The 13,922-nt window shown below is 35.4% G+C and overlaps 1 protein-coding gene across 1 annotated transcript; it reads right to left on the bottom strand.

Annotated features, from left to right (window-relative positions):
• Positions 1–606: 606 nt before the first annotated feature.
• On the bottom strand, positions 607–13,273 carry LOC110830654 (sulfhydryl oxidase 2). Its single transcript, XM_022065804.2, has 2 exons — positions 12,745–13,273; positions 607–11,827 (listed from the first exon to the last, which is right to left on the bottom strand). The coding sequence occupies exons 1-2, from the start codon at positions 13,031–13,033 to the stop codon at positions 10,200–10,202; spliced, it is 1,917 nt and encodes a 638-aa protein (XP_021921496.1). The 5' UTR covers positions 13,034–13,273; the 3' UTR covers positions 607–10,199.
• Positions 13,274–13,922: the final 649 nt, after the last annotated feature.

Raw genomic sequence — 13,922 nt, 5'->3', positions numbered from 1 at the left:
GAAACCTGTGCCAGTGCCATTTTATCCTCCACAAATCCCACTGGACTGATCCAGGCTATCACAGCGAGAAGCCACTGACAAAGCCTCAGCTATGACAATATAGCATCACAAGACTCTCAACTTACAAATTATAAATGTATAGGAGAGAGACTGTCAAACTTCCTTACACATGTGCGCCTGGCAAGGGTAAATGCAATCCATTTGTTTGTTTGCAACAGCAGGAGAGAGTTCTGACTGGAAGAAGGGACATAGTCACCTGCATGCCTCACAGGTTTTGCAAAAGCCTTAATCTGTAAACCAATGTGCTCTCACTTGGGCATACTACCAATCCATGTAAAATCAGAACAATGCTAAAAGAATAAGATATATATATATATATATATATATATATATATATATATATATATATATATATATGGGGATAGAACTTTGGACTTATGAACAGGCTGTCTTGTCACAACACCACAAACTATCTACTAGGAGATTCCGAACTGACAAACAGGTAGTTTCATTATGACACCAACACTTCTAGCAGAAACCAATGGTTCCAAAGACCAGATCAGTTGTTGGTAACATAGGAATAATAATAATAATAAAAACATGATGGTAATTTAATAATGTTTTAATAATTACCATATTCATATTTATTATACACTTTCATTTAGAGTATTTTTTTTTCACCTGACTGAGGGACTTCTTTTACATAAAAATCAACATATGTAAGACAATGCCCTGTGTGGTCACAACCATGAACATAAACTGACAGTACATAAAAAGCACAGAAAAGAGATAATCTAAAAGCACTGAAGGCAAACATTATTTAGATGATTATAAGTACATTAAACATTCGGCACCACACACACATTCAAAATAATAGGAGTTTATAGATTTTACTACTCTAAGGAAGAGGAGGGCATATATGTTTGAAAGATATGGAAATGACATCATTAAAATGTAACAGAAGAACATAAACTGTTATCCTAGTACAGAGGTTCCCAAACTTCACAGCTTCATAAAACTAGTACTTGAAAAAACAGACTATATAAACATCAAGGTCAAATAATTGTTTCCCATTTTATTCTTCCAGACCAATTCATCACACATAAAAATATATATATAGTGTTTCATAAATCATTTCTCTTCTGAAAGAAAGGAAGCCAAAGTAACTGCATCTCAGCTACGTAATTCAGAGAGACTACAAAAGATAACACCTCTTTTTGTGAATCTTAAAAAGTTGGAAAACAAAAAAGCACCAATACACATTTTCCAATCAGAATCATTCTGCATATCCCAAAAGTGTATCAACACACTGGCCTAGCAATATAATTTACTGAAACTTCTATCATAGGCTTATTTATTTAACAGACGATAACATAAGTAAGACTTGAGGTTCTCACAGCGGTGAATATGAAGATTTCTGTCTTCTGGGTTATTGCGCTGTGTAGTCTGGTCGATGTTAACCAACGTTTCAGAGGTCATACTGCCTCCGTCATCAGGGCGATCGCCCTGATGACGGAGGCAGTATGACCTCTGAAACGTTGGTTAACATCGACCAGACTACACAGCGCAATAACCAAGAAGACAGAAATCTTCGATAACATAAGTGAAGGTACATTTAGTATTTGAACCTAGCTGCAAATTGTCATTCCACTGGAGGCCACATCACTGTAAATTTTTTGTTTCAAATCCTCACTGACAGTGGCAGCACTATCACCTTTAAATGGGTGATACTGACATTTTGTACTGTACATCTCTGGAAAATGTGAAAATTGTCCCAGCCCATATTTGTGAGAACTGATAAGTAATATGATTTTCTGTGGCTAAAATAATATTAGGATCTTCTTAGGCTACTAACAGAGATAAAACAAAAGTTTATAAGCAATACCCTGCCTAAAATTATATAAAAATAACATTGCATTTCTTAAACTTTAAAAATAATAACTTCTTAAACATTAACTGCCCCTACTGCATTTCTATGGTCCCCCTTGTAACACCACAGCTGCCCCATTTAATACACAGTTTCTAATGCATTTAGGTTTAAGTCACTGCTTTAAGGGATATCTAGTAAAATGGTTTAGCAATGCAATGTCTACAACAATAGTCGTAATAATATAGCATTCACAATGACCTACTACATCACATCTGGAACACAGGGCAAAAGGTTTTGTACACAGTCCCACAGGAAAGCAAGCCATAACTTCATTACAAGACTTTCATAGCTGATTTATTAACAATATTCATTATACTTCCCTATTTACACAGTCCTGCAAGTCTGCTGAAGTAGGGTAGACATGAATTTTAAATGCATCATGTAACAAACTAACAGGTCTTCACCATATACTGCAGATACTGAACATCAGAATTCATACATATACAACACACACACCTTGATACTGGTCAGATGTGTTAACATACAGCTAACCTGCTAAATGCACAGGATGAACTTAGGGAAGAAAGAACAGTGACAGTGTACAAAATGGGAATATATAGAAATAAAATCTAAGGCTATATCATAAAAAAAGTAATACAAATAAAATGACTGCTTTGAGCTGCAGCTTGTGTGGTTGTACAGCAAAGTGGAAAATGATTCCAAAAAATGTAAAGTCCTTTAGTAACTCATTTCAACTTTTACTAACTAGGTCATTATAATCTTCCTTGACCAGTTTAACATTCATTTAGCTGACTGAGAAATTCTATTATGAACTATGATGGGGTATCTTACCGAAGCCTATTCTGAGCTTCTCATATTCATAACATCTTCCTTTCTATGATCCATTTTAATATCACATGAGCTGAACTAGCAGAGTCTGGCTATGAATTGGACTGAGGTTCAATTCCCAGCAACAGGAGCTGAAATTTTCTTTTTATAACCACTTGAAGTATTCTGAGACACCCTGTCTCCTTTTCAGTAGGAACTGGGAACTCCTGTCCTAAGAGTAAAGCAGCTACAGCACAAAGTCTCATCTCATCTCCCCCTACACTCCTTCATAGTATGGTGCTTAGGCACAAGGGCAACCTTTATCCATTCATGTGTATGGCTTACATTATCCCCATGTTTTCTGACCAAAATTTTGCAGGCTGTCATCTCTCTCATGTGTGCTCCATTTCCTGCCATCCCATCTTTGATCTTATCTCCTTAACAACATGAGATGACCACCATAAATTACTGAATACATAATGGAGTTTCCTACATTCTTAATGTTTCTCAGCACCCTATTTATAATCATTACAACTGTAAGTCCAAAGTCCTCTCTGCCTCAAAAGAACTGCTTGGAGGTAATGAAACTCCCCATCATATCATGATCCCTTTGACATGTAGTCACCTTCTTGCATGCTTTAGGCACTAATGCCTGTTGCACCTACAGCTCTTCTTCCCATCTTCTTTTACTCATTTCTTCCTACAGCTACCTTCTCATTAATATGAGAAATGTCTCTTTCTTTCTTTATCTGTTCTCCTATATTTTGCAAAATTTATAATTAATCTCATTTCACTTAATGTACAGTCATTTGTAGTAATGTTTCCATTCTATCTAATGCATGAAATCATAAAATTACAATTTACCTTGAAGTTATCACTGATTTGTAATGGTAACAAATTCAGCTCACATTTAGGAGGTACCTGATTCAAATTTAGGCTTAGAGACTAAGGTTTTTCACAGTTTTCCTCATTTTATTCAGGCAAGTGCTGGGCAGTACCTTAAAATAGTCCACAACCACTTCCACATTCACCTTAATTCAATGCTAGCAATAATTTTGTTGTATAACCCTGTACTTGTACTACGCAGCCAGTGTTCGCACTGGAAATCTTTCACTTACTCAGAGAACTGAAAGGGGGGGGGGGGCTTCCCATTGCACATATGTTAGAAGACCTACATCACATCAAAGGGGAAACTTGCAGGACATACAGCTTCCTATTATATCTTTGAAAATAGTTACAATTTTAATTACAACAAAGAAAACCCACAACACACTATAGTTATAATATGGAATGTTATACACTCAGTACCATAAACCATCAATGACCAGCAACTAATAAACTAAATTACAAATAAATATGAAGTTATATCATTTAAACTATCTTTCAATGGATTTGCCTGTCACTGCTTATTTCGTACATAGATTAGCATAACATTTTAAAAAATTAATCAAACATTTACATATGAATGTCTGTGACTACATGTGAAAATCTTTCAAGCTGTGTGCCTGTTTTATAGACATACATTTTTCATATTTATTATAAATAAATAACATGCCTTCAAAATTTCCATAAATTTAGTGGGCATTTTAAAGGAGGTGTAATTATTTACTTATAATACACAAGTTTTTCATATGTGTAAAAAAAACAGTTACACATCCTTCAAATCATCTGTTAATTTAAAGACATATATTTTAAAATTACAAGACAAATACAATTACATTTTCACAGATCAGACAGCTTTTTTGACACAATTTTATAGAAGTATAATAAGAGCATTTGCTCCTTTAAATACATGTTATATATCCCCTGATTTAAATACAATTTGTGCTTGCAATGAGTACAGTGTTTTTCAAAGAAATGCTGGTACCACTGATAAAATCAAAGCCAACCTTAGTTAACTTGAAAGTGAATATTCACACCAGTACCCTATTTGTAAATTTATTAAATATATGTCTTACTTTCCCAGCTAAGAAGTCCACCACTTGGCACTAATATATCACATACAGAATAATACACATCTAAGTAAAAACACAAGTTATAATATTAACCCCTCAGGTTTATCCATCCACCAACCAATCAACCAGTAATACTGTAGCCTGGATCAGTCATTCATTGTACATATCAATATTCTAACACAGCAAAAGGAATGTATGATGAAGACATCAGCCATAGCAATTGCAAACAGAAGGGATTTCATATCTCCTGTAGTCATGTCCATTTCAGCTCTTATACAGGCTAAGCACAAATTAACTTTACAAATTTTAAGACGCAAAAGAATGTACAAATGTACAATCAATTACATAATAAAGGCTGGTCCTTGGGAGATGTGAGGCCTGGGTATATCAATAATTGTGGCATTTAAAATTATAGAGAGAAAACCCATGAGTTCCAGCACCACAAAAAAATATATTTTATATTGCATTCAAAGAAGAATACAACAAAATATTGGCCTATTCTCTGTTGTGATTTTAGTCTGATTTTCTTAAGGAAAAATGCTTGCTTACAAAATCATCATGCTGTCTGTGTATCCCCTCACTTTCAACTTTGAACCAACTGACTTGATTTACACAAAATCCATTAAGAAGGGTATGAAACTGGTGACCATCCACACATTATATATTTCAATTTCCTACAGTCAGAAATTATAAACAGGAGACCCACAAACTTGTGAGGTGGGAATGACACTAGTACTGCTTATGTAGGGCCTGAAATGATCTTTGAGAAATATAAACTTTTGTTTACATAATTCCTTTGTGGAAAGTAAAACAATCTGGAAACTGCATAAAATCCATATTAAGCTTTTGGTTTGATGATAACTAATGAACCACTGGAACTAGGCACATGTCATATGGTACGGTGACAGTTCAAACATATTTACAGATTTTGTATACAATATTATTTATAATGTGACAACTACAAACAGTGACGTGTGAATTTTCTGAGGTTAAGTCTGCTCGTTTATGCACAGAAAATCAAGTACTTAAGCAACACCCCCCCCCCCAATAATATCTTCAATCACTATTAACAGTAACAGTATAATAACAAAAACAATCTGTAACATTTACAACAGCAAACAATAAAAATAATTTATGACAACCAGGATTTCATCATATGACCATCCACACAAAAATCCAGGACATTAAATGGCATTGCTGAATTATAAATTTATAGTACCAACATACAAAAATTTTTGAAGTACTCACATTTCAGAGAATAGGTCAACACATTCAATGTCTTGTGAAACTGTATCCTTCAATGAGCTGTAGAAATTCATAATGCTTTGTAATTTCTTATTCTCTAAATCTCCCCAATCCTTCTATCAATCAAGCACTGACTAGAATGATAAACACGATAATTCTGAATTACATTTTGTAGTTAATAAATGCATTTTTCATGATACTGAGAACTGTTTTACAATCACATTAAATTATTATAAACTGAGTCACACACAATCACAAGAGTGTATATTTTCCAAAGCCACTTAACAAATAAATGGAACAAGGTATTTTAACATTTTAAAGTGAATTATACAGCCTAAGTCACATAATACTAGCAGTAAAGTCAAAGATATATTCCTAGAAAACTGTATGCTGCCATTACTGACCAATGATGCAGAATCAGCAAGTATTGTCACCTTGAACAGAAGCCCTGTATCAAAAACTTAAAGTTAAAAGCTTTCTTCAACACACACGTTTCTTGGATGTATCTCGAAGCCAGCCTTACTGTAACATAATCAGACATAACTTTTAGTGGCTACAACATTTCAATGTTGCTGCCAGACAAGATTGTGCAGACATCCACAACAATCTTTTCCATCAGGGCTCCAGAAATATATATATATATATAGTTTGTGACTGTAATCTTGAGACTTGTGGGGCGAGGAAGTGGGGTGAAGGAGGAAAGATAGCATCAGCCTTCAACGCTTCGGACTTCCTGCATTACTTGCAAGTGTCAAGATTACAGTCGCGTACTGTATTAAGCAATTCACAAAATTTGCTTACCCCTGGTCATATAACATGCTTCATAGGACACTGTTATACTCACAGCCAGTTTTTTTGCATTCTTTGCACAAAGAGCATAGGGAGAATGCATTATGGGCTGGTTGTGTCAGTCTGTCCAGTTAATTCTACATGAGAACCACTGGATGAATTTGAGTGAAATTTGACGTGGAAGTTAAGTTATTTTGCACAACCTCAAAATTGTGCTTATGAATATCCTAGGAGAGGTGATAACAAAATGACAGATGATAAACGCCATAAAGTAGATAATCTGGTGGCCAATGTAGGAACTATCAAACAAGGCAGATTTAATACTGCTAAATGCATGAGGATAATGTGTGTATTCCAATATGTAATACACCTACCAAGCTTGTTATTAACTATTTCTGAAGCCATCAACATATATAAACATGCTGTAATAGTTTATACAAAGTTGTTCTTTATGTTTATTAGCAGGTGTTGCTTGTATACACACTTATCTTTGACAAATACCCACAAAAATGAGTTCACTGTTGACAGGTCTGGTATGGTAAATACAGAGGTCAGGCCTTGTCCAATTAACTACCTTAGTAATTAACCTTTAAAATACCTGTGACCAGTATACTGGCTGCTGTATGTGAATATATATATATATATATATATATATATATATATAGCCAATTAATTGGCGGCAAGTTTAGGCATTCCTTGTGAATGTCTGTACATAAATTTAAATACCCACAAAAATAACTTATGAGCCACAGTAGCTTAGTCAGTATAGTGACTGGCTACAGACTGGATGACCAGGGTCCGATCCCCAACAAGGGAAGAGGATTTTTCCTCTAGCCTCTGCGTCCAGTTCTGGGGCCCACCCAGCCTCCTACCCAATGGGTACCAGGATCCTTTCCCAGGGGTAAAGCACGGCTGGGGCGTGATGCTGACAACTCACTCCCATCTAGTGACGAGGTGAAGAATGAGTAGGAGCTATACATCCTCTTCTCTCAAGCACCTAAATGGCATGTGGTGGGACAGCGTCACAAAAATAACACGGCCTTGCTGAGTTATACACTGGCAATTTAAAAGGTTACAGTAAAGTTTAATTAGTCATTTAGCAATTTTGTTTCTTTATAAGAAATATCACTGGAAATCTGTATCTTGATATGCTCTAAAGTTTGTTAATCCTACAAATCAAAGATGATGATCCAAAAGGAAGTTCAATTTGAAAGCAAAATGGTGTGCTCTGGTACCGATACAATGTTGTCAATAAAACTTGGCATGTCTGGCTACATTACAGTGATTAGACATAATAACATATTCTTACAGAATGTAGTGCATTTTATATAACTTAGGAATAAGGATTAACTACAGCAAAGATATAAAATCACTCAGCTTAACAATATCTACATGACTATTTACACAAGTCTGCGTACTGACTATCAATCAACTTATATGCACAAGCTTCTCTCCTTTAGGTTTTCCAACCAGAATTTTGTTCCTCCCATATACTTACTATTTCTGACCATTCTCAAGCTCTTTCACATTCCTGATTCTATTTCACATCAAGAAATGTTACGGGTAGGAATAACCACGCACTTCAATCAACACTGAAAGTACAGAGGGATGCCACCCCTCCTCCTCTTCAGATGGCCTGAAACCAACCTGTCACATTGTCTAAATTACATTTAATGTATATTGCTTGTACAAGAAGCAAGTTTTCTCACATCAAACAATGGTTTCTATTGGTATATAGTATTTGACGTAAGACAGCATCTTAAAACTATAAATATCAAACTGTACAATACACTTACAATTATGAATGTAGTTAATTCAGTCTGCAGATTATAAATGAATTTTTCTTTTAATTTTCTTCACTTGTCAAATTTAATGATGGTTATAACACCACATGCAACTGTTGAGGGGGAGATAAAAACTTAAGATTCTCTACAAATCTTCCTTTTTCATGTTTCTGCCACCCTTTACATTTTATGATGAGATGTTTGGGATGCAGTCATTTACAGGGTAAATAAAGACTGAACCTATTCATATCATAAAGTACACTGTGGTACCTACAACAGCTAAAATTATGACTGTGACATCAGCATGAGTAGTTTGTGATGCATTATGTGTATATGCTAAAAGTAGGTCAATTTTGCATTATACTTCTTTTCATTGTTCATGCCTTTTATTGTTTCAATTTTGACACATAACTGATTACTATAAAATAGTACACTACATTACCAAAGCCCATATGTCAAAAGACCATTAAGAAATTAGTGTTGACACTTTCCTGATATTTACTAAATATAAATACTACTAAAAATTGTATTGTTTCAGTTGAAGGAAACCACCCTAATGTGAGACATGTAGCTAGGTGTGACCTAGCAATACTGAGTCAAACTTTTCAATAAGAAAGCAGCTGACAGTATTTTGGAATGTATTCGATATAACCTGAATAGCATGTTCCTTCGTTAAATGCCGATCTTGATACATTTCATTTAAACATTCTACGAAATATTACAAGAAATTTAGTTTATATTCCTTCATTTTTATAGCAGTATTCAGTGCTTCAGCAATATAATTAAATTTTGGAATTCACACACACATAGTTAAATTATTTCATAACCATGTTTTCTAATATGGACATAATAACAATTATACATGTAGTTATTACATGCAAGGTATTTTATATGAAATCAACAAATAAACATGCAATAATAATAAGACCAAAAGGTTTCTTCAATCAAATAAAAGAATTCCATTTTACTGTACTTTCCCTGCCTAGAATTCATTCCTAAATTAAAGGTATACCATGAAATAAATCTAGACGGCACACGATTATTTCAGTCTTTGGTATGTTCACTCTTGTGATGTATCTATGTAAAACATATATAAGAAGGCACTGTGGACAACTATCACAGATTATACACAGTGGATTCATTGTCTATACCAAGAGTTCGTAACTTCTACACTTGGGGCCTCTCACCCTTTCTTATATATGACAATTCATTAAGATTGGTACTGAATTAAGCCTACAACTGCAAACAGCTTAACAAAACCAGTCATAAGTGACATATTTGACACTACTTATGATTGAGTAGTCTTTCAATATCAGGTTTAATTAACATTTCTGAGATTCACATGCATCCCTCCTACAAATGTTAATGTAAGATACATCCTAGTTCTTGATTTGATGTTCTTCATTAAGCTGAACAGTTGATTACAGTAACAGTTACTGCCAAATACTGACGACATTAAGAGAATGTTTTTTTGACATCAGGTACCTACTTTTCATCACACAGAATTACACAACATTACAAAAAATGTTTGCAGGATGCACAAAGCACAATAATGAGAGGGGAGCAGCATGTGGCCCATAGGTTGAAACCCCTGCTCCACACACTTTAGAGACAAGACACATAGGCCCACTTTAAATGATCCACTGCCAAAATCAGAGTCCTAAATGCATATGAGTTGTTGTATGATGTACAAAGTACATTAACAATGGTCTATTATAAGAAATGATATTACACTTTACCCAATATATCATACATGTACAACTTTTTCCGATACCCTCTTCTCATAATAAATTTTATACATACTAGTATTAAAATGGTAGCTGAAAAAGCATACAATACTACACACAAACTAATGTCAAAAATGTTAAAATTCCACCCAAATCGTTTCTTCTTCCCCTCATTTAAAACAAAAACTGATTCCTCATCAGAATAAACGTTCTCCTTCTCAACACCCACGTAGCTTATGTTCTGCTTGCCATACATATTTTTGAGATGATTCAGGACCTCATCAGTATTCCAACTGTCATCTTTGTTCCTACATGATGGGCATGTGTTGAGAGATGGAAACTGAATTTTTACATGCTCTGGATCCTCTGTTTCATCACCAGACAGGCGATTGTTTGCCTCATTATGGGCTTTCCACAACCACAAGACACTGTCCTGTAGGCTTGATACTTCATGCACTGATCTGGCTGCCATCTCTTGGAAATGTTTGGAACAATCTTCACATCCGAAAAAGTATGTTACATAACCTAACATTGCATTGAGGACCTCTAGGCTGCCCAACTGCTGGTTCTGAATCATTGCATTCACAGTGAGTGTGTGAAACAGAGTCCACAAGCTACATGGATATCCACGGTACTGTGGCTTGCTTCCTTTACATCCAATCCAGTCATGCAATGAAAACACAGACTCTGCACCATTATCAAACATATTTAAATATTCCAATACCTTTTCTCCTCTTATCTCATTTGTATGTTTAAAAATGCTTTTCTTAAAATTATTCAAGACATTCAAAGCTTTACCACTGAATGGAAGGTACTTCACAAGAACGTTCAAGTAATTTTTCAGTGCTGTGAAAGCCTCTCCTGAAATCAGTTTGTATGAAGGAACCTCATGCTTCAAACTGTAAGAGACTGCCCTCTCTAGGTCCACATAGAAAACAACATCCCCCATTTGTTTGACGTCAAGCTTTTTTTTCTTTTCTTCCTCTGCTGCAATTAATGCCAATAAATCAGAAATTTCCCTATTTTGTGGCTCCTCAGGAGATTTCGGTATTTCTTCCTTTGGTACAATTATATGTCTTGATTTCAGAAAACTTTTTATTGATTTGCGAAAAGATTCTCGTGTTTTATCACCAACACTCAGTGGAAATGTCATCATGTTAGACTGAACAACCACCATGCTTGGAAATGTAGACACACCCATAAGTTTAGACAGAGCTTCATTCTGATTAAGCACAGACCTCAACTGAACACTGTCTATTTGATGAAGATCTAATATAACTTCTGTTCCAACAAAGGAATCAATGTCTTCAAATATTAAAATCATAAACTTCACTGATTTAGGAACATACTTCCACACATTCTTAATATCACTGTTTCTGTATGGTGTAATGTTTGGCCAACTGGGCCCCCTACCCTCCATATGCTCTTTTTTTAATATTTCAACAATAGTTGATCGTATCTCTTCAACATTCTTTCCTTTACTCACAGTAACTCCCATATTATCTGGCTTTGAATTAGCTGGAAAGAACTTTAGCATTGGATAATGCATTATTTCATACTCACGACATAGTGGGTTATTGTCATCATTTGCACAATCCACAGCTGCAACAGTTATGACATCTTTCCAGTCTGAAACAAAACGGATGTACCTTTACACGGCTGAGTATGTTATTCAACAATATTCTAGCAACTGTATCTTTCTGTCCCCTTGAGGATACTATGGAAACCAAACTGCAGATGGTGAGGATAATACTAAAGTTAATCTTAGAGAAAACAGATGTAAAAAATTGGATCGAAGAAGACTGGCTCTATATTATGTCCTATGGTGAGGTTTTGCGAATATGGTGCTGAATCTTCTGGTTGCACAGAAGATATAGAACATTAAATAATACAAATGTGAGCACACATAATAAACCGAGAGATGGGGAAAAGTAATCAATTTCAAAATACCATCTTGCTATCTACATTCAAATGATGTGGCATCATCCATCACTGAACTAGGCCCTATTGACATCCATTTTTCAAGTCTTTCTCCTCTAAGGCATTATTTTGAAATAATTTTTGGAACCTATCACAGTTCAACAGATTCCAATTCGGTCAGCTTTACAACTTCTTACACTTATTACACCATCTGCTACAAAATATGGTTCTCAATAAATTGGACACATGGTAGAATACCTGTATCATCACCTTTCACTTCTACAGTACATTTGCTTTTTATTTTGTAGCCAAATGTGTAGACATCACAAATTATTTGGTGCTGAACTGTAACTGAACATATGAAGTTGGAAGTCACCTCAAAATAGCAGGAAAGTTTACTTAGATCAAGCAAAAGCTCAACCAAAGCCATTACGATTGGCGATAATTCTTGTTTCGCAATCCCACTCCGGTAGGCATTTGGTACAAATGAGGTTAAAAACCATATGAAACCACAACTTTAAAATGTTAATGTGGCAAAATTTCTACTGCTACGCATGTCGTGTTAAAAAGTGTGTACTCAAAATAACTTCGATGTCAAACTCAACTTATTGAATACGTGGATTTACCATATATATTTGTTGCTAAAGACTTCCAGATTGGAGCAAATCGATGGCAAAATCCACACCAACTGTTATAAAATTCAATGATCCACGCGTTTTTTGTTCCAAACACACTACTTTTAAAACTTGTTGCATTCAGTACAGTAACTTGATTGTCACTGTTATATAACCCACGGCCTGCTTTCAGGTCATCATATAATCGCCAGTCTGCAGGAGTTAGAGAAAAGGCAGTAATTTGTTCACTTAATGCGTACACCAAGATTACAATTAAAACACTTTCTACGAACTTCGCCATGTTGGCACATCGCTACCACAGAATAAATTGTGCGCAGGAGCATAGGTTAAGACCCTCGCGATGCTACTAATTACTGTTCTCGTCCGGCTCCGTCATCCTTTCACGAGTTCAATACCAGAAAAAATATTAAGTATCAGAATATTACAAAAGTGTTATGAGACATCAAATCCAAATAAGCATCAGCCCCTCTTCCCAGGAATAAAATCAATTCGCAATATGCTACTGCAATGCGGGTGTGGTTTAATACTGTGCATAGTCTGGATAGGCGCTTGCTAACTCATGAAACATTAAATATAGCCTGTTTAAAGAATGAAGGAGACAGAAGTAGGGAATTGTGGCAGAATTCACCGTTAACGTAAACCAGTCCTGCGTATTAGCTAAACGTTTGTTTCATATTTAGTAGCAAGTTGATGCTGATTTAAGCTGGTCATGTCCCCATAAGGTCGCGCATGGATGGGCCGAGGTGTACACCAGGTATTGATTGGGAAGCCTGAGGGGAAGAGACCGCAGAGATGTCAGGCGGGATCTATGAAGATAGGGGTTGAAGGAGACTGGATTTTGTTGGCCCAGGACAGGGTCCGGTGGAGGGCTTTGGTTATTTCGGTGATGAACCATCTAGTTACTTAGTTCATGTTTCCATAAGGCAGACAAGGAGGCACATACAAATCATGCATTTGCTATGGTAGCACGTGTCATGAAGACCGCAGATTTTCTAATTTTCTCATAGATTACAAGTAAAAGAAGTAGGGCTGGATTCTGACACACATTGAAATGTTTTAAAGTGAAATGGACCTTCCATCACTTGTCTAATTCTTACGCTACATTTGTATCAATTGTCACAGCCATTCAATACTTATGAAAATTTTTACTGCATGTGTTCTGTAATGCT

The sequence above is a fragment of the Zootermopsis nevadensis genome, unplaced genomic scaffold (genome assembly GCF_977971745.1).
Source record: "Zootermopsis nevadensis isolate Lab colony 2312 unplaced genomic scaffold, Znev_1.0 Znev_ptg000007l, whole genome shotgun sequence".
Lineage (NCBI taxonomy): Eukaryota > Metazoa > Arthropoda > Insecta > Blattodea > Termopsidae > Zootermopsis > Zootermopsis nevadensis.
Note: the sequence above shows the minus strand (reverse complement) of the source record. Positions and strands in the feature narration are given on the sequence as shown.

What these genes read in the sequence shown, in the direction of transcription:
- LOC110830654 (XM_022065804.2), bottom strand. Translation starts at nt 13,033, where the DNA reads ATGGCGAAGTTCGTAGAAAGTGTTTTAATTGTAATCTTGGTGTACGCA. An exon ending in TTTAGCAACAAATATATATG is followed by an intron (nt 11,828 to 12,744) that starts GTAAATCCACGT and finishes GTTTTGTTTCAG; the next exon opens with ACTGGAAAGATGTCATAACT.